This window comes from Bos javanicus, chromosome 8 (genome assembly GCF_032452875.1).
Source record: "Bos javanicus breed banteng chromosome 8, ARS-OSU_banteng_1.0, whole genome shotgun sequence".
NCBI classification, from domain to species: Eukaryota; Metazoa; Chordata; class Mammalia; order Artiodactyla; family Bovidae; genus Bos; species Bos javanicus.
In genome coordinates, this window is record NC_083875.1 from 111168518 (window position 1) to 111189877 (window position 21360).

The 21360-nt window shown below is 38.0% G+C and overlaps 1 protein-coding gene across 6 annotated transcripts in view; it reads left to right on the forward strand.

Annotated features, from left to right (window-relative positions):
- CNTRL (centriolin) overlaps positions 1–21360 on the forward strand; it is an 87323-nt gene that overhangs the window by 22167 nt on the left and 43796 nt on the right. For all 6 annotated transcript variants that reach the window (XM_061426721.1, XM_061426726.1, XM_061426725.1 and 3 more), the window contains exons 8-14: positions 5406–5525; positions 6428–6656; positions 7902–8011; positions 10046–10240; positions 14245–14398; positions 15408–15628; positions 18641–18817. In XM_061426721.1, coding sequence (XP_061282705.1) covers positions 5406–5525; positions 6428–6656; positions 7902–8011; positions 10046–10240; positions 14245–14398; positions 15408–15628; positions 18641–18817 — 1206 coding nt within the window. The remainder of the gene's footprint in view (positions 1–5405; positions 5526–6427; positions 6657–7901; positions 8012–10045; positions 10241–14244; positions 14399–15407; positions 15629–18640; positions 18818–21360) is intronic.

Consider the following 21360-nt stretch of genomic DNA (forward strand, 5'->3'; position numbering starts at 1 on the left):
TTACATTGGTGAACATTTAATGAATTTTCCTGAGTTACTGATCTTTTTTGGGAATATAAAATTCACTTTTATTACTAAGATAAAGGAAGATTTTAATTTCCATGTGCTGAGATTTTCCATGCATGTTAGTCAACCTGTTGGAAACCTTGGCAAAGTATTGTATTTATTTATTTCTTTCTTTCTAATTGAAGGATAGTTGCTTTCCATACTGTGTTGGTCTCTGCCAGGCATCAACATGACCCAGCCATGGGCCTACCCATGTCCCTCCCGTGTGTGCTCTGTATCTGTGTGCTATCCCAAAATTATGAGTTCTTGCACTTACCTAGTTTTCTCTTTTGTTTGTTTATAATGTTGCTATGTTTGTGCTGTAAATAAATGTTTTGTAAGTCATCAACAGTTTTTGCTGTTTCTTTTCTGTAACTGTTTTTGGTTAGAAGGCAGACTGTGCTGTTCTTTAAGTCTTTATGTTATTTTTATCATTAACTATTTAAAATACATTATACACAAAGTTAATATGTTTATTATAACAAATTCAGACAACACAAATGTATACAGTGGAAAATGAAGATTTCATTCTTTCCTATCCCATTCTTTGGAGGTGAATATGTATCCATTTTGTTTTCTATGCTTATGCAATATATATTAATTATACATGTAATTGAATATATATACACATATATATATATACCTTTGAATGTTTTCTGATTTAAAAAGGATCTTACTGTATATTTTTTAAAATTCTGCCTCTTATTTTTTATAAAAATAAGAGTATATCATTGGACAGCTCTCCCAAACTACATGCACAGGTACTTGTGTGCACACATACACGCACACACGGAAGTTCTCTTTCTGTTCAGTCTGTATTGTGTTCCGTTATGTGGATTTTGCGTAATTTATTCAGTCTACTGAATATTTAGGTTGCTGCCACTTTTTTGTTATTAGGAACAGAACTGTAGATAAAATCTTATTTAAAAAAAATCTTTATGCCTTATACATTCATACTAGTAATTCCTTAGCATAATCTCTGTAAGTTTAAAATTTTTTAATTTTGATAAATATTAATGCACCCCTCAAAAAGCTTATAATTGCTTCACACTTCTATAGGAATGGGTAAAGGAACCCAATCAGTTGATATTATTCAGTTGATATAATTCAGTTGATATTATTTTGAACTTGTAAATAGGGTAGAAAAAAAAATAGAATCTCACTGCTTTAATTTCACAATGTTTTTAGTTATTGAAGTACTGCATATATGTTTATTAGCTATTTTATATTTCTTCTTTAAATTCATCTTGTTTTACTTGTTATTTTATGATTCCAAAGAACTGTTCTATGTTTTAAAAAAAGAATTCTGTGTCTTATTTTAAGAACCTACATTTGAAAAACAGTTTCCATTATCTTATGCAGAATGTCTGGTGGTAATATCATCTATAGTTGTAAAATATTCTAGTTTCATAAAGTAATTCCTCATGTAGTATGCGGATTAACTTCTAAGTGAAACATCATAGCGTTGAAGGAAAACTTGGTGGTCATTTAACCTGTAATGGTCCTTCTCTCCTGCCACCAACAAATAATTAACTTTAATATTAATATTTCTCATTGTCTTTTTCAAGTTATTTAAGTTATTTAACTCTTGTTGTTTCCTCAGTTTTAAAATGAGGACTATTTACCTGCCCTATGACTAAGTGAGGTTATGAGTCTGAAAAAGATTTAAAAGGAACTAAATTAAGTAATATGGTAGTAAATTTGAAACTCATAGGTAGGATAATGATAAAATGCGTCCATATAAAAATAATGCAGGTATTAGTAAACATATCTTCCTAAGGTAAGCTGTCAGTAAAGAGCAACTTACATTGTCACAGCCTCATTCTCTAGAATTCTCCAGGTGACGCTGTCTGTCTGCTTCTTCCTCCTTTTAGCCCTTGTCTCGGTTTCTTGCAGACCCTTGTCTGCCGATTCTTTATTCTTCCTTAAAGGTAGTTTGTTCAGGGCTGAATTGTACACTGTTTTTCATGGTTTGCATGATAACTTGTGTTAATATACTTACGTCCATTTTAAGTTTTGAAACTGGCTTGCCTTTTGAGAAATGTGCTTGTGTGTGTACATATTTTTTTTTAATGAATGTATACATAGGAGAGTGAGTATGAATGTAGGGGAAAGAATTTGTATTATTTTTCCTACTGGTAAATATGTTAACTTCAGTCAACTCTTGATTATCCACAACTGATACTGTGACTAGCCTACTTTCCAGGGCCTTAGACTCCCAGCTGTTCTCATTTATGCATTTCTTCAATGGACATTTACTGAGTGCTTACTGTATGCTAAGCCTACTGCTGTAAAAGACACAGAGCACAGAGTATTTACTGGTAAAGTTGGCCCTCGAACAACGTGGGGGCTAACCCACGTATAACTTTAAGTTGACACTCAGTATCCTTAGTTTCTTGGTATCCGCGGATTCAGCCAACCACTAACTGTCTAGTCCTACAGTAAATACTATTGGAAAATACATGTAAGTGGAGCTGCTCAGTCAAACCCACATTGTTCAAAGGTCAGACTGTATTTGCCTGCAGAGGCCAATTCAGGTATCCTCCATGGTTCAGTCACATTTGTTTTTCCCCACTGCCACCAAAGAAGGAAATGGCAACCCACTGCAGTGTTCTTGCCTGGAAAGTCCCATGGACAGAGGAGCCTAGCAGGCTACAGTTTATGGGGTCGCAGAATCGGACACAACTGGGCAACTCAGCACACTGCCGCTGATCTTTGAGGAGAAGAGCCCAAGAGTCGTTGACACTGTGGGTTGTGAGTTGCTTTCTTGAGACTAGGGACTCGTGAGCACTGGTGAAAGCATCTGTGTGGGTGATGTGCTTGGCACCCACAGCAGGACACGGAAGGCAGTGTAGTATAACAGAGTTAGATTTGAAATCAGGAGACTGGGAATTGAGCTCCGCCTCTTCCACTACCAGCTGGGCAACTTATTTAACCTCTCTGTGCAGCTCCGTCATCTCATAGGGTGGTGGTGAAGATTTAGTGAGATAGCACATGCCAGATGCTTAGCGCACAGTCTCGCATACCGTGAGTTCTCAGTCAGGATGGCCTGTTATCCACAGTAGCCTTTCTTCCCCTCAGGTGGATAGTCAGGAGATGACTGAAAGCTAAATCATGCACGACTTTGATTTCGTGGGCCTTATAAAATGTTTTGTTTATGTTTTACTCTCTTCAGCTTGTGTTTTTGTATGAAAGAAATTTTTCTGCATGCATATTTTTTGTCTAGTGTCTACTATTGGATGCTGGGGGCAATGAAAAAGCAGAAATCACTTAGTGGACCTTTGAAATAAATCAAGAATTGGTTTAATAGAAAGGGAGCTGGTACTGGTAGTTAATAAAATATTTAATTTCTACCACTATTTAACGTCTGACAAGTCAGTTAACCAATCTGGGATTCAGTTTCTTTTTTAAATTTATTTATTTTAAATGAAACAAAGATGAGTGTTTTTAATGATAAAAGGTACAATTCACAAAGAAGATATCATAAACCATTGGACACCTTAACAGCAAAGAAACAAAGATATATAAAGCAAAAGTCAGAAGAAATATAAGGGAAAAGAAAAAATACATAATCATATTGATACATTTCTCTGAGAATATTTTATCAAGTGCAGAAAAAATAAGAATAGGAGCATCTTAAGTGATGTCATTAATAATTTAAATATAGTAGATTTATATTTAACTACTCTATATTAATCATATCCTACACAAATATATTTAAAATTTTTTATCTCATGCATTGTTATTAGATATCCATAGGACATGTAGAAAAACTGGCAAAAAGATAAGCATTACTAAATTTCAAAAAGTAGAATTCTTTTTTTGTGTGTGTGATTCAGTTATATATATATGTGTGTGTGATTTTGTAACACACATATATATGTGTTATTTTAAAATTTATTTTCCATATTAGGTCATTACACGGTATTGACTGTAGTTCCCTGTGCTGTATAGTAAACCTTTGTCGCTTGTTGCATATTGTTTTAAATTAGAAATATAGCATTCTATTCATACTGTCAAACGTGGAATCAAAATGTCATAAATTTTTTAGTTAGGCAAGAATTCATAAGTTTCCTAAAATATATATATTATTCATATATTTATATATATGTATGTACAAAAGCTTTTCTACTATGCTTGATAAAGTCTGCTACTGCTAAGTCACTTCAGTCGTGTCCGACTCTGTGTGACCCCATAGACGGCAGCCCACCAGGCTCCCCGTCCCTGGGATTCTCCAGGCAAGAACACTGGAGTGGGTTGCCACTTCCTTCTCCAATGCAGGAAAGTGAAAAGTGAAAGTGAAGTCGCTCAGTCGTGTCCGACTCCTAGCGACCCCATGGACTGCAGCCCACTAGGCTCCTCTGTCCATGGGATTTGCCAGGCAAGAGTACTGGAGTGGGGTGCCATTGCCTTCTCCCTTGATAAAGTCTTGAGAACATCAAAAAAAAAAAAAAGATGGAGAAATTGAAAAACATAAACTAAATGAAATGGGAACACTGAATATGAAATAGAAAGAGTGAAACAAACTAGATAAAAGTAAAAGATCCTCATATAGTCCAGTTGTTTTTAAACATGGCTGGCATTAGAAACAAATCTGGAGCTCTGGCAAAAAAAAAAAAAAAAAGGCAATACTTGGGCATTTGTAGTTTATTTATAAATTCAGAAGATTAGATGATTTGTTTTCTTTTAGCTCCTAAAATTTCCAAGAATAACTAAAAAGTTGTAGTAGAGTAGGATTACTTTATTAAAAATTTAATAATATCACATATTTGGATCTGATTGAGCTTATTTATATCCCTTATGCTCTATTACAAAAATAATGTTCTGAACACTTAAAACCAAGATGTTGTTAGCCAAAATATGACAGCAAGAGCAGCACAACAGTTAAAACCAATTTCCTATTTTCATCCTTCTCACTCCTTCTAATTTCTTTTTAATTAATGTCTAATATCATGCCTATCCATGAGGCTATCGTAAATAAATTAAGTGAATTAGTACCAATTATTGGAAAAATCAGGAAGCAGATCCTTGGTAGACTAGTTACTTAAAAATAATTGATAAGAATTATTTTCACATTTGGATTAAACAAATTTAAATGATTTTTTAAAAAACTTTTCATTGTATCCTAAAATAACATAATGAACTTCAAAGGTCTCTTATGTGATCTCTTATGAAATGATAGTTTTGTATTTCATTTTTTATAATACTTTAGAATTAAGATAAAATGCTCTTAGTGTTCTGTGTGCTGTGGGATTTTTTGAAATCAAATAATCAGTTATGATCAGAACTTGCCACACCAGTCTACCTTTATACTAACTTATTGAATCTGTGTGTTGTTTCTTATCAAATTGGGCCAACAGCTAAGACAGAAGACCATGGAACTAACGCGAGCGTGTCAAAAACAGTATGAACTGGAACAGGAGTTGGCTTTTTATAAAATTGATGCTAAATTTGAGCCACTGAATTATTATCCCTCAGAGGTGAGTTATTTTAATTTTGTAGTAATCCAAATTAAAGTCAGGATAGAAGGGGGCAGGGGAGGGCAGGGTAGTGGTGATATTTAAAAAAATTTATTGTTAATCACATTCTTGTTATGAGGATATCAGCACAGTAAATGTATTTTGGTTCAATCTGTGAATGATCTAGCTCAGTGAGATAGAGCAGTGTCCATAAGAGTTTAAAAGCCCCAAAAGGATATTTGCCCACATCCATATTTGTAACCTGGAGCAACCTTCTAATCCTCAGTTACCTCACTCAAAAGTGTAGTTTGATCCACTTCCTTAAATCCAAACTTCCAGGAAAACTGCACTGCCTGCTTCGGTGTCCATGGCACAGTCATCTCCCTGTACTGTTTGTTCAGGAGTCACTGGGTTCACTATTCATCGGTCATTATTTATACAAATACCGTGAATGTCACTGCAATCGACAGCCATTTAACTTCCAAGATCCAGTGATTCCAATCAATATAATGTATCATTTAGTAAAAGTTCAGTAATTAAAATTTATTAGACTGAGATTTTACTTATATGCCAGCCAAGAAACCAAAATACAACACCTAGACTTCTGATTTGAGAGATTCAGCAGTACTTTAAAAAAGCACATATCTGTAGGTACTTCCATAATCAATCAATCCAGCTCACTCTTCAGGGATAGGAAGAGGAATCTTTTTGAGACCATTTTTTTTGTTCTAGTTCCTTTTTAGTATTAAGAATACGATACAAGAATTTTATATATAATTATATGTATTTTTTTAACTTCTGTATATGCAAGATTAGTATTTAAACAATCCTGGGCTGTATTCTTCACTAATAACACGAAAAATGTCACTTGACTGCATAGCGGTTACTTACTAAAGCATAAGCTCTGTTCATCTTGTTTTTAGTATGTTGACATTGATAAAGCCCCAGATGAAAGCCCTTACATTGGCAAGTCCAGATACAAGAGAAATATGTTCGCCACAGAGAGTTACATTGTGGATAATGCCCAGCCAGTTGAGATCAAGAGGATGGAGCCAGAGGAAGGGGAGCAACTTAGAAAGGAGCATGTGAGCTTGAAAGCCCATATGCCACTGGACACGGAGCTGGAAGACAAAGAGAGCAAAATAAGTACAGGTTAAAACAAGTTACTTTGAATACTTTAAATATGTAAAAAGACTGAATATATATGCTGATTTTTTAAATTCTTCTAGTTAAACATGATGAAGATATTTATTATGATGGCGTTTACATGAGAAGTTTAAAACAAAAGTAGTGATTCATTGAGCAGGTTATTTTTTAATCATTCCTGTTACAAGGGAGAATTATAATCTGACTGTAATTTGGCAACATGTCCAGGGGCTCCAAGAATGCTTAAATCTGGTTGTCATGACAACAGATTCTTCTTACCATTGGACCTGTACATTCAAAGGCACGTTTAGTAATGACTGAAGCAAGTACGGTTATTGATTCCTATACATGTTGCTCAAACCTGAAGCAGTGCTTTGGGTAAGCCAGATTAGTGTACTCTTCCTAGGCTTGGGTCTAAGGCTGACTTCTGACTCTCCCTGACCTGTCCCACACTCCACCTCCTCAGTTGCCTCCCAAATCATGTTATTCAAGGAATCTTACCACTTCCTGGCAAGTCATAAAGAGAAAGAAGTCAACCCAAGGGGACACTTAGAGACCTTCCAAATGGCAGACTTGGAATGCACTTACCCACTTAGCTGTGTGCATATGAAGGAATTAGAAAGCAGTCTTGACTTCATGCATCTATCTCACTGGTAATCATGGCCCATTGTGGGGATCTCAGTCAGTGAGATTAGTGGTCCATCTTCCCTTGGTTGGCAGCTAAATGGAAAAACTCAGAAGGCCAATAGAGGTTGACCTGGAGACAGGAAAAAAGGGCTGGCTGTCCATGTCTGCATATACTATATTCAAGGCTCTGGAAGGGAAAAGCAAAACTAAATCAGATATATGTACTGACTAGCTTCACGGGGCTCATAGTTTTACAGGAGATGGGGAAGGAGGAAGGGAGAGATAAATTAGAAATTTGAGGTAGAAAATCATTGATTTGTAAGTGCATATTTTCAAGTAAAATCCTTAGTCCCTCAAAAGTTCCTTAATTTTGGGACTATCAAGTAATGCCCCTTTTATGTTAATAATTTTACAGGTAAATGGATCAATAGCTCTATGTCATATTATGAAACTATTCTATAGATTAATAGAGAGGAAAACCATCATAAGCAATTACTTTTTTATTCATGTGATGTATAATTACAGAATTGGGATAGGGGAAGTTATTGCTAAGAAAAAGGTAGAAATTTGAGAATTAAATATTTTTCTTGTGTGTGTCTGTGTGCGTGGTTTTTAAATTTGTAGCACAAGCTCGACTATCAGAACTGCATGATGAAATAGAAAAGGCAGAACAACAAATTTTAAGAGCCACTGAAGAATTTAAACAACTGGAAGAAGCCGTACAACTTAAAAAGGTAGGTAAAAGGAAAGCTGTATTGCTAAGAGGAAATGCCAAGAATGAAATGTGCTTCCCTCTTCATAAATGTGTAAAGACTGTCTTCAAACAGTCTTTAAATCAGTGCTGCCTATTTAATTGTGGAATAACAAATTTTGAGTCAGACATGGTTCTAGCATTTTCCAATTTCATTTCCTACCATTCAGGATGACATCCTATTAGCATTTTATAGAGTGTACATGTATACATTACTTTTACATAAAAAAGATACATTCCATTTACTCTATTATGAAAGTGTCTAATTTATTAAGGGAAGCTGCTTCCTAATATCTTTCTTAATTTAATTAAACAGTCCCCACCATTAAGATCCTGGGACCTAGATTAAGAGCCAGAAGACATCTCTGTAATAACATTATTAAACACAGGTGGCAAAAATATAAGTGATATAAAATGCAGTATATAAAAAGATGATGTTTATAAAGAAGAAGTAAACAGCTCAAAACCTGTGATGTAGTTGAATAGGAAGAAAGTTCAAAAAAGGAAGTATTCTGACATTTTAGTTTTTAAGTATGTAAAAGGTTTTAATTATTTGCAACTTATAAAAATCAGTATTTCAAAATTATGTTGGTAACTGTATTCACACCATAGCAAGTAGAAAAGAACATGAAGTCCAAGTTATATATTCTTTTAAAAAGATGCCCTCTGTTGCTACTTCCAGACTGTTGAGTAACCAGAAACTGAGTCGGGTTTGTGTGGCAGTTGCTGACTGGCTGCGCCCTGAGTAATGAATAGCTGTGTTCCCCCCACAGGGACAGGAAGTAGGCAACAGATGGTAAAAATGAGTTTAGAAGACGTGTAGATAAACAGCACAGGTTGTAGGGAGGGAAAAACGAAAATTAGGAGAAACGATAAAAAGTTTGTAGAGTGTGGCAGCCCACAGAGGCCTCACTGAGGGGGCGACACTTAGGCTGAGAAAGGATGACAGGTAGCCAGTGAGGCCTTCCAGGCAGAGGTAACAGAGTGTGCAAAAGGCTTCAGACTGAAGAGTCCTCTGCAGAGTGAGGGAGAGTGCAGTGGCAGATGAGGTTAAAGCTCATGCCAGGCATCATAGACCACTTTAAGGGGTACAAGTTTTATCCTGAATGGAATAGGAAACCTGTGAGGGACTTTAGGTGGTAGAGTGGCTTATCTTATTTGTATTTTTATAAGGTCACTCTCCTACTTGATGAGAGTGAAGCGGGCTGAGAGAGGTGGGAAGAATGGAGGTGTGTACATTGGTTTGGAGGCTGTTGTCTAGTACAGGCAAGATATGATAACGGCTCGGACTACAAAGGTGATGGTAGTCATGGAGAGAAAGGAGATTAGGTGAAAATCTGGCAGGAGAAATGATGGGAGTTAAAGAAGGATTGAAAGTGGGAGATGAGGCGGACAGAGCTGTCAAGAATAGTTTATAAGAATTTACAATTTATAAGAATAATTAAATAAGAATGTTTTAAAACAGCACTGGCCAAAGCTTTATATAGATAAATTGATAGAAGTAAAAAATGTACAAAATATTTAATAGATCCTTATAAAATGTACTTAGGAAAAAAAATAGCTATTTTGTGAGTTATTTAAATATTTTTAAAATATTTATATTTTTAAATATAATAAAGCCTTATAATAAAGGCTTTTCATTACACTGTCAGTTAGTTTTATATTCTAATACAAGGGTAAGTGTTGTATAAAGTCAACTACCATTAAGGCTATGGTTATTATTATTAATAATTTATGTTATTTGTACTAGAATGAAAAATTTCATTACTACCTGCATTTATTTTTTCATATGCTCTTATAAAATGCTCTTATAAAATAAACATTTTTACATGTAATAAAGATAAAAGTATACGATATCGTGGATTGCCTAGATAACTCTTACATTTTACTTTTACTAAAAAAATCTGGCAGAGCATACGATTATACTTTTTAAAATTGTACTAGTTGTTTTCTGTAAATTTGAAAATCAGCGTTTCTGTCCTTTGCTAATTGTGTTTTGGGGTGTGGGGGGAACTAGATTTCAGAAGCAGAGAAAGAGTTTCTTCTCAAGCAGCTGAGTGGCAGGATACAGCTTCTAAATAAATTACGCCAGGAAGCTCTTGATCTAGAAGTGCAGATGGAAAAGCAAAGAGGAGAAATTGCTGAAAAGCAGGAGGAGATCAAGGACCTCCAAAGAGTTATTGATAGTCTGGATTCCAAAGACCCAAAACATGTAAGTAAATGAAGAGAGCTCTGGCTTGTTCTGTGGGAGTGAGAATATCATTTTTCTGTTAATAGATATTATGTCTCATCATTTTTGGCCTCAGAGTCCTTTCTGAAGACCTCTTGCTTTGGTGCACAAATGTGAGCGACGTGCTTATGTGTGTGTATATATAACACGTGTGTATATACATATTGTGTGCTGTTTGTATTTAGTCACTAAGTCATATCCGACTGCTGCGCGACCCAGCTGTAACCTGGATTTCCCAGGCAAGAATACTGGAATGGGTTGCCATTTTCTTCTCCGGGGAATCTTCCCAATGCAGAGATCAAACCTGATCTCCTGCACTGCAGGCGGATATTTTACCACTGAGACACTGGGAAGCCCACATGATAAATTAGAGACTTTAAATAATATATAATATGGCCTATAATATCTTCCCTTATCACATTTATTTGCTCAAAAGTCGACCACCCCATGTAAGGCCCCTGAGGACAGGAACTGTATCCCCGGGGCCAATCCTATGTTTAGAATGATTGCATTAAGGAAAATAACCACGAACAGGCGTATAGGTACTACCCAAAGCTCCTTTTCTCCCTGTTTGAGTTCTGTGACCTATGAGTATAATTAGACCCTGCTGCTGCTAAGTCACTTCAGTCATGTCCAACACTGTGCGACCCCATAGACGGCAGCCCACCAGGCTCCCCCGTCCCTGGGATTCTCCAGGCAAGAGCACTGGAGTGGGGTGCCATCACCTTCTCCGAATTAGACCCTAGATTGTCTGTTGCTTTCAACAGACACCTGAGATGGTCTTGGCATACAGGGAGTCTAATACACACTGGATGTCTGTAAAGCATTACATATAGAAAGAGGTTAAATGACAAGTAGGAAAGGCATGCAAGTTTGGAAGGTAGTCAAAATCAATGTGTTAGTGGAGATGAAGCCTGCAGGCCGGATTTTAAGACTCCTGAAGTTTAGTTCTAGGGTTGTAGCTTTAGTCTGAGTACCAGAGGATGTCTCTTTTTAATTCATTTATCCAGAAGGAGCATCTTTTTTCTAGTTTGCACAAAGTTACCTTATTGGCTAGTGTCTGGCACCCCATTTTATTGCTGCAGAATGTGAACATTTTAGCAAGAGGGAAAGAATCAAGCATGGTATTGTGCATATTTTTCTGCAGATATAGACTAACTTTTATTATCTAATCAGATGAAGTATTTTTCTGAATTGCAAATAGAATTTAAAAGTAAAAGCTTGAGAGATCAGAAAGCAGTAAGTGAGATATGATGAGAAACATGTATTAAGTGACAATGATGTGTCTTGCATTGGACTTGGGTTTAGGCATATACTGTGAGGAACTTTATTTTATTACAGCATCCAAATGAGATTGGTGACTTTTTAACTTGCATAAGATTAAAAAAAGGGGGGGGGGGGACTTCCCTAGCTGCTCAGTGAATAAAAAAAAAATCTGCCTGCTAATGCAGGCAATGTGGGTTCCATGCCTGGGTCGGGAAGATCCCCTAGAGAAGGAAATGGCAACCCACTCCAGTATTCTTGCCTGGAAAATTCCACGGACAGAGGAGTCTGGCAGGCTACATACAGTCCATGGGGTCACAAAAGAATCAGACTCAATTTAGTGACTGAATAACAACAAATAAGATAAAAATATGATTTAGAAAGACTAAATGATTTCCCAGGCCTCCCTTTTAGGAAGGGGCAGCCCATGCTTATGCTGTTAGATGACCTTCTGCTCACAAAGGAGTTACAAATCTAAAGAGATTAATTACTTTTAAAATTAGCTCAGTGCCAAGCCTAATCAAGTTTTCAACAAACATAAGCATTTAACTAGTTTTCAGAAACAAAAGATACTATGTGAAAATCAAATCCCCTTTTAGTTAGAGAAAACGCTTCACAGCTACCTAGAAGCAGAAGTATCAGAGGAACAAGGGACAAACGGAATGAGGGGAGATTTGTATCCCTGTTCACTATCTAGCTATGCCCTGTGGAAGCAAAAGGTACCGGTACCCCTAGAGGGAATCCGCCTGTAGTAATCTGTTGCAGAGGTTTTCGTGATTGGCCTGGGGCAGCTTCCTGTGTTGTGATTTAAAGCGTGGAGGGTGGGGCCTGCTTGCAGAGGCTGCTTGCGATTGGACGGGCTGGGTTGCCGCTCAGTCTCCGCCAGGAATGTAGTTTGAAGTGCTGGGAGGTTAGAGGCTCGGAGGCGCTTACAAAAATGTGGCTGTCAGAGAGGGAAGTGCACATGAGTTTCAAGGCAACATTAGAAAGCGTTCCGCTCACAGCTTCTCTGTTCTCAACGGCTCAGTTTTAACAGGACACATTCTAAGTTAAGGTATGATCATTTTCTCTCTCTCTGTACAAAGGACTTAGACAGGAGGAGGAGTCAGAGATGTAAGTTCCTGTTTTTACAATACCTCTATTGTGAGCTCCACCGTAATGAAAATCGCTGAATATGCTTTTGCTCCCAGGTGTTTAATGCAGATCATTGACGTATTGAACTAATTTTTTGTCCTGCATGTAGAGATTTCAGTAGAAGTTTTAATGGTGAATTTTTAAGATTTGTTGATACAGATATGAGGGCAGAAGATTTTAAAAATTCACTCTGAGCCACAAAAATCCTAAATTTACTTAGAATTTAAGCTTTTATCTTTAGTTACCTTTTGAGAAAGATTTCAGGGAGAGTAGGAGGAGTTTTGAAAACCCCACTGAGTCAAGCTGGCTCTCATCTGTCCTTCAGAAATGAGGGGCCTTTCTTGTCTTTGGAGGCAGCAGCGTGTAAAATTGGGGACTGTTGTCTTGTAGTCAGATTACAGTCTTAGACTTGAGAAGAATGGAGTTTGTTACTCAGATGGACATAGTTCTTTCTCCTGATAACTTTCTCTTGAGTTATTTTTGTTCTGTTCCTCTGGTCCTGTGGGGGCAAGCTAGAGCTGTGCGGGTGTGAGTGGGAGGACACAGGTTCTCTGGGGAATTGTTTTGTCTCCACATGAACAGTTGCCTGAGGAGACCTGGGCGAGTCATGTGGTGGACCTGAGACTCAGTTCTCATGCGTGAAAGAGAGTTAGACTAGATCATTGGTTCTCAGTTTTTTATCCCAGCACACCTGAGAAATACAATCCAATCCTTTCAGTTAACAGTAGCTCCCTAAAGCAATGACTGTCAAGGTACATGTGGGTGTGTGAAAGCTCTTTTTGTACCAGGAATATATGTAGTGGATGGAGGAGAAGGGAGTGCCTCCATAGGGCCCTCCATCTTGAGGATCACTGGCCTGAATGGTCTTTGAGGCCTCTCTCAACTCCCAGTTTATAGAACTTAAAAGCAAAATGTTTCTTTGTATAAAGAATTGAAAATAAAATTGAATTCTGAGGAAGTATTTATTCCATGTCTCTATCTCCCCCAAAATATTATAAAAACATTACTTTGCCGACAAAGATCCATCTGGTCAAAGCTATGGTTTTTCCTGTAGTCATGTATGGATGTGAGAGTTGGACCATAAAGAACACTGAGTGCCAAAGAATTGATGCTTTTGAACTATGGAGTTGGAGAAGACTCTTGAGAGTCCCTTCAACTTCAAGGAGATCAAACCAGTCAATCCTAAAGGAAATCAGTCCTGAATATTCATTGGAAGAACTGATGCTGAAGCTGAAGCTCCAGTACTTTGGCCACCTGATGCAAAGAGCTGATTCGTTGGAAAAGACCTTGATGCTGGGAAAGATTAAAGACAGGAGGAGAAGGGATGACAGAGAACAAGATGGTTGGCATCACTGACTCAATGGACATGAGTCTGAGCAAGCTCCAGGGGTTGGTGATGGATAGGGAGGCCTGGCGTGCTGCAGTCCACGAGGTCGCAAAGAAAACTGCTCATGTGGAAACAACACAGTGTCTGACACAAAACAGATGCAAACTGTTACATTTTCTTTTCCATTCTTCCTTAGAAATGTTATTAAGGATTATTATCTTTATAAACATTAAAAGAATTTTGATTTTTTTTTTCAATTTAGTGCCATATGAAGGCTCAGAAAAGGGGTAAAGAACAACAATTTGACATTATGAACAAGCAGTACAAACAGCTTGAGAGCCGTTTGGACGAGATACTTTCTAGAATTGCTAAAGAAACTGAAGAGATTAAGGACCTTGAACAACAGCTTACTGAAGGTGAGAATTCTAAGCATGATTTGAGGTGTACCGGTTTCAGTGTTAGTAAAAGACAAATGACAGGCGTTAATCCACATATTAGCTGAATATGCTTCAGCTGTTAGTGCTAGTATTTAATAGGGAAATACTTACAGAGTTCTCAAAAATGTTTAATAAAGGTAAACATTTTTATTTTGGTTTTCTTGGGTTGATGTCCTACTGAGTCAGGTCACTATGGCAGGAAGTCCGTATATGATCATGATAAACACTGGCACGTGATTGTCTTCTTCTAAGGCATAAAATCCTTGTCACTTATCCCTGCTATCAAGCACTCAGTGTCTGGTTATAAGGAGAGTGCAGAAAGAATTTTTGAATCTATTTTTGCAATGCAAATTTAAATTGTGACATTGCCAAAATAGAGGAAGAGGAAGATACTAGACTGTAGTGATAAGAACCTTGGCTTGGTGTAAAAAGATCCCAGTCCTTGTTTTGCCGTTATCAGCTGTGTGACCTGGGACAAGTTATTTTTGTCATGATCATTAGTTTTGGAGAGGATTATATGAGAAAGTGTTCATAAAGTGCCTGGACATAGTAGGTACCCAGTATGTGATTGGTGGTGGTTTTCTGAAGTCTTCAGGTTATAGCTTAATGTTGCTCATCTTGGATTTGACTTGGTTTTGTTTCATGTGTCCAGTAGTAAGATCTCAGTTTTGTTGCACATTCTTCATTATTTTATTTGGAAATTACTACTTTAAACTTTTTACAGCATGAATTAAGCATTTCATAAGCAATGCCAATGACTACACTATTTTTATTGTATACATGCTTGATAGTCCTGTTCCATGGGTAATAGGGGGAAGCTGTTACTGTATCATAAATATGAAAACTAAGATAGTAGGAAATAATTGGAAGCTTAGAATTTCATTCTTAGCTAGTAACAAATAGCTAAGGAGTCTAAATGCAGTAATAATATATCCTGAAAGCATTTTCTTGTGTACATCATCACCTTCCCTTTCTCTATCTTGCTTAGGCCAGATAGCAGCAAATGAAGCCCTGAAGAAGGACTTAGAAGGCGTCATCAGTGGGCTGCAGGAATACCTGGGGACTGTGAAGGGCCAGGCCGCGCAGGCCCAGAACGAGTGCAGAAGGCTGCAGAATGAGAAAGAAGCGCTGCTGCAGAGCTTGGCCGAGGTCCAGCAGGAAAGGGACCAGCTGGAAATAGTCGCCTTAGATGCAGAAAATATGAGGAAGGTGTGCTTCGTTTCTTCTTGTCTGTTCTTAGCCTCAGAAGTAGGCGGTGTCCAGATGAGGCTAGTTAAGGGCGTTAGCGACGCTGCAGTTGTGAGTGACAGAGGTGGCAGTGGCTGTGCAGGGCTTTGGGCTTTTCCCCTTGTGATATACTTGGAGTCATTTTTTTTTTACTTTACTAAGAAAAGGAAGATTATTTTAGCAGAATTTCTATCCCTGCAAAGTACTGTGTTCAAATAATTTGAAAGGATAAGAAAGTGTAGCTTTTATAATTACTATATTAGATGTTCATATTTTATTATTTGTGCAGCAAAATTAAGTACAACGTAATTTTTCTTATCCTTGTTGTTATTGCTTCGTAATGTTAGTGTTGTTTTACAGATAACGAGGCGGGCACAGCGTTGTAAATTAAACCCCTCCACGCTTGGTTTGCTGACATTCATCCAGAGATTTCATTTGCTTTGTCTTAGTTGCTTGGCAGACTTCATACTGCAAGAGAAGCCAGGTTCCCAGACCTCACCCCAGTAGGGATGTCTTTGGAAATTTGAATTAATGTGTTTTAATGTTATGAAATTTATCAGGCATATAAGAATATCAAAAATATTTAGCACCATGTACCAACAACTCAGCTTAAAAAATAAAACATACAGACATCCTTGAAGCCCTCTGTGTACTGCCTCCTAGAAGTAGCGAAACCCTGAGTATGGTTATTATTTCCCTCTATATCTCTTCTTTTATTTTATGTGTGGCCATCTATAAAAATATGTAGTATTGTTTTGCATAGTTTTAGGATTTATATAAAAAGCACATCGTGTATTCTTTGGCCACTTCCTTTCTTCCTTCATGTTTATGTTTTTGAGAATTGTGCACATTGATGCATCTAGAGCTCTACTTTATTTTTTTTGATATATGTAACATCCCATTGTCTGTGCATACCGCAGAATTTATTGCTTATTCATCCTCTTCTTGGGGGATATTGAGATGGTTTCTAGTCTTTCGCTATTATGATACTGAGAATGACATTCTTACATATATCCAGAGCATGGGGACTGTGCTCACAGGGGGCTGTGGGTCAAAGTGTGTGTGCCTCCCCCAGTTCACTAGACATTATCATATTACTGTCTGTAGTCATTCTGTGAACTTCTGTTCCCACCAGCAGTGTGAAGGCTACCATTACACCACATCCTTGCCATGACCTTACAGTTATCTAACTTTTATTTTGTAAGCCTTAATTTTGAAATAATTTCAAGCATACAGGAGAGTTGCAAGAATCACTCAGTGTAATTTCCATTCAGAGTCACCGATTAATACTTTACCACATTTGCTTTATCTCATATTTAATTTTACATGATTTTATGTACATTTTTATATTAATTTTTTTCCTAATCATGTTAGAATTAGTTGTAGGCAATCATGGTCTTTAGCTTTGAAATACTTCAGCATGTCTTTCCTAAGAACAAGGACATTTTCTAACGTAAGCACAGAATAAGGATCAAATTCAGGAAATATAATATTTTGCCAGACTTAGTGTTTGCCAATCTGCTAGGTTTGAAATGATCTTTGTATTTTTTTACATTTACAGGACAGTTGAAAGAAGAGTTCATTGAGCTTCTGTGTGTTCTCCTAAATTAAACAAATAGTTTACCATATATATATATATATATATATATTTTGCTGGGTCATTTGAAAGTTGCAGGTGTTAAGACATCATCCCTTTAGTCCACATCTCTTTAAAACGAGGCTATTTTCTTCCATCACTATGATACCATTATTACACCTAGAAAATCAGCAGCAGTTCCTTAATACTGTTTAATATCTGAGCCATTTTTTCTGTTGTTTATAGTTTGTGTGTGTGTGTGTAGAATCCAGCTAGTGGTTCTGAATGGCACCCCAGCGTCTAGATTCGTCTGATTGTTTCCTCACGCGTGGTTCAGCTTGTTCCTCTATGTTCTGTGCAAAATACTGTCTTGTTTTAACTACACTTCCCCCGAATTACTGCAGAAGTTAAGTACTTTTCATCTATTTGCCGTTCAGTTTTTGTCTTCAGTGAATTCCCTCTTCATATTCCTTGCCCATTTTTTTCTGTTGGATTGTCTGTCTTTTTCTTAATGATTTGTAGAAACTCTTTATATATTCTGGACATGAGTTCTCTGTTGGTTACGTGCAGCGTCCGCATCCCAGACAAGCGACCGCGTGGCTCAGATGCAGGGCGGTCCTCTATCGCCCGCTGAGAAACTCTTCTAAGAGGCTCTCATCACAAGGTTCTCCTTTGTAATCCAGAGTAGTTTGGTCTAATTCTTCAAGATCCCAAATAAATAGATGAAAATTATAATGTTTAATCATAAAAAAATGGCCTAAAGTGGTCAGAACTGTGGCGTGCTAATCAGTGTGTACTACACGTGTCGACATGGGTTTACATTTCTCCATCATCCTTAATATTAGAGCGTGCTCGTCCCATTTCGCTCTCTGGTCAGTGAACATACTATGGTTTAATAGAAACTCTGGGCTTTGGAGTCAGAATCCCAGTGCATATTCTGACTCATCGTTTTTTTAGCTGCACAGCCCGGTGCTGTTTACCTCGATGTTCATTCTCCACTTCCTCATCTGTAAATCGGGGATAATACTTTGCCTTACATAGTTACTCTGAGGGTATAGTGAAATAACGAATGTGAAAACGTTTATTCCCGTGTCTGAAGGAAAATAGGCCTTAAATTTTATCCTCTTTTTTTTTCTTCTTATGAATACATAAGACTCGTTTAAAGGATCACACATCTGGTTACTCTGAAAAACACGTTGTAGCTTGCTGATTTTTCTGATGACAGTCAGGGTTTTGTTTTCCAACCTGGATTCACACAGCCTGCGGCCTCCTCATATGGCTGGTGAATGCTCTCTGCGCCTGGGCAGCAGTGGCTGGCCAGCATTTGGTTTAAGTGCTCGGGTTACTTATAATGACTTGCAGATGCTTCAGCAGCACAATGAGGGTTCTGTACTTAAACATACACTGAATCTTTGCAGGAGCTTGCAGAGCTAGAAAGCGCCCTTGCAGAGCAGCATGAGGTGAACGCGTCCCTGCAGCAGACCCACGGAGACCTCAGTGCCTATGAGGCTGAGTTAGAGGCGCAGCTGAGGATGAGGGATGCCGAAGCCAGCCAGCTCAAAAAAGAGCTGGGAGAACTAGCAAGGCTCAGCCAGGTGAGTAAGAGCAGAAGCCATGTAGAAACCAAGTAGCCTGGGCCTTAACATAACAGCTTTCCTTTCATTTACTCTAATATTAAACACTTTTTAAGCCCATGTGGACTGATGGGCTTCCCCAGTGGCTCAGTGGTAAAGTATCCACCCACAATGCAGGAGATGCAGGTTTGATCAAGCCCTGGGTTGAGAAGATCCCCTGGAGATGGAAGTGGCAACCCACTCCAGTGTTCTTGCCTGAGAAATCCTATAGACAGAGGACCCTGGCAGGCTACAGTCCATGGGGTCGCAGAAGAGTCAAACACAAGTTAGCAACTGAACAACAGTGTGAAGTGATGAGAAGAGCACATGTTTGGAGTCAGACGGTCCAAGCCTAAGTATGACCCCTGTGTGAACATGGGCAAGTCACTTCATGGCTCTGCGCTTCTGACAGATACTGACCTCTTCTGTCATGTGGGTTATGGTGAGGATAAGTGAGACAATGGACAGGAAGCACTGACAGTTGGTGATCAGTAAATTCTAGTTTTTCTTTCTCAAACCAGCTCCAAGAGACCTCTTTTAAGTTGATATTACATTTTACTGTGCTGCTTTCTGTTTTGTTTGGGTGAAACATCCACTAGTTTAAATTATACCTTGAAAATTAGATAAATATTTATTCATCCAATAAACACTTATTGATTGGCCATTAAAGACCAGATGCCCTGGTTGCTGCAGAGAGCAGCACAGCCGTGGTTACACTGTCCTTGTGAAGCTGACAGTCCGGTAGGTGAAACAGGTGTTAGAGGGGGAAAGGGGTAGGGCCCTGTGCTAGGGGAGCAGTGGTCAGGGAAAACTGCCCGTGGTGATGGCGTTTCAGCCGAGACTTGGAAGGTGACTGGGTTTGGCCCTGCAGAGAGTGCAGGGGTGAGATGAGCAGAGGTTAGGGGTGTGCTCTCGGCAGAGAGGCGAGGAGAGAGCGCATAGTGCATTTGAAACGCTGAAAGTATGCCTCCAGTATGCCAGGGACGAGGAGACGAGTAGGGAGTGAGAGTGAGAAATCAGGGCAGAGAGGCAGACGGTGACCAGTTATAGTATATTCTTGATCTCATTAAAATACAGTTTTGTTTAGCTTTTAGACAAATGGGTTGCATTTTCCACCAGGAGGCCCACTCAGACCTTCCACTGTATCTGCTGAAAATCTGGGTTCAGGACTCTGATTTTCCTTTACCTTGTGCTCAAAGCATTTTATCCTGCGTGTGAAAGCATCTGTTTAGACCATCCGTCTCTCCTGCTAGACTCAGCACAGTGAATGCCCAGACTGTAGGTGCCTGTCCAGCACCCGCACCCGAGCAGGCTGATAGCTTCTCACTGGGTGAGAGTTAGGGAAGATAGTTGGAAACGGGCACAGGAAGAGATGCTCAACACTGCTAATTATTAGAGAGATATGAATCAAAACTACAGTGAGGTACCACGTCACACTAGTCAGAATGCCCATCATCTACAAACAGTGAATGCTGGAGAGGGTGTGGAGAAAAGGGAGCCCTCCTACACTGCTGTGGGGAGTGTAAGTTGGTGCAGCCACTGTGGAGAACAGTATGGAGGTTTCTTAAAAACCTGAAAACAGTTACTATATGATCCAGCAGTCCCACTCCTGGATCTATATCTGGGAAAGAGGAAAACTATTTGAAAAGATACATGCGTGCCAATGTTCACAGCAGCACTATTTATTGGTACAGTAACCAAGACTTGGGAGCGACTTAAATGTCTGTAAATAGATGAATGGATAAAGAAGATGCAGTGTGTGTGTGTAATATTACTTAGTCATAAAAGGGAATGAAATACCATTTGCAGTCAAGTGGAGAGGCCGAGAGATGATCATACTAAGTGAAGTAAATCAGAGAAAAGCAATTAGCATATATCACTTACATGAAGAATCTAAAAAAAATGATACAAATGAACTTATTTACAAAACAGAAATAGACTCATAGACATAGAAGACAAATTTATGTCTACCAAAGGGGAAAGGGAAGAGGAGAGCTAAATTGGGAATTAGGTATTAATATGTACATGCTACTGCATTTAAAATAGGCAAGCAAGGACCCACCCTGTAGCACAGGGAACTGTGTGCAGTGTCTTACAATAACCTGTAATGGAGAAGACTCTGAAAAGAACAGGTGTACGCTGAAACATAAATCAGTTACATGTCAGTTAAAAATAAGGTAGTTAGTTAAAAAATGAAGTAGTTTGAATCCCAGGAATTCATGTAAAATTGCTTTCATATGATTAGAAAAGGAAATAAAAATAGGTTGGCTTATTATAGTAATTGTGTTACTTTCCACTCGTTTACTTATTAAATAGTAAATGACCATTTACCGGTTGACAGCATTATATTTCTTAAGAGTACCAAGTTTTATAAAACTGTAGTTGACCTGATCAGAGTGTGGAAAAGAGGAGATTGGGAAGAAAAACAATTAAAATAGCAGTAAATATTAATATATTTTGTAACTAATAGTAAATACAATTTCTAGATGGTATCTCCTTTGAAATAAAATTTAAATGTTTAAGCC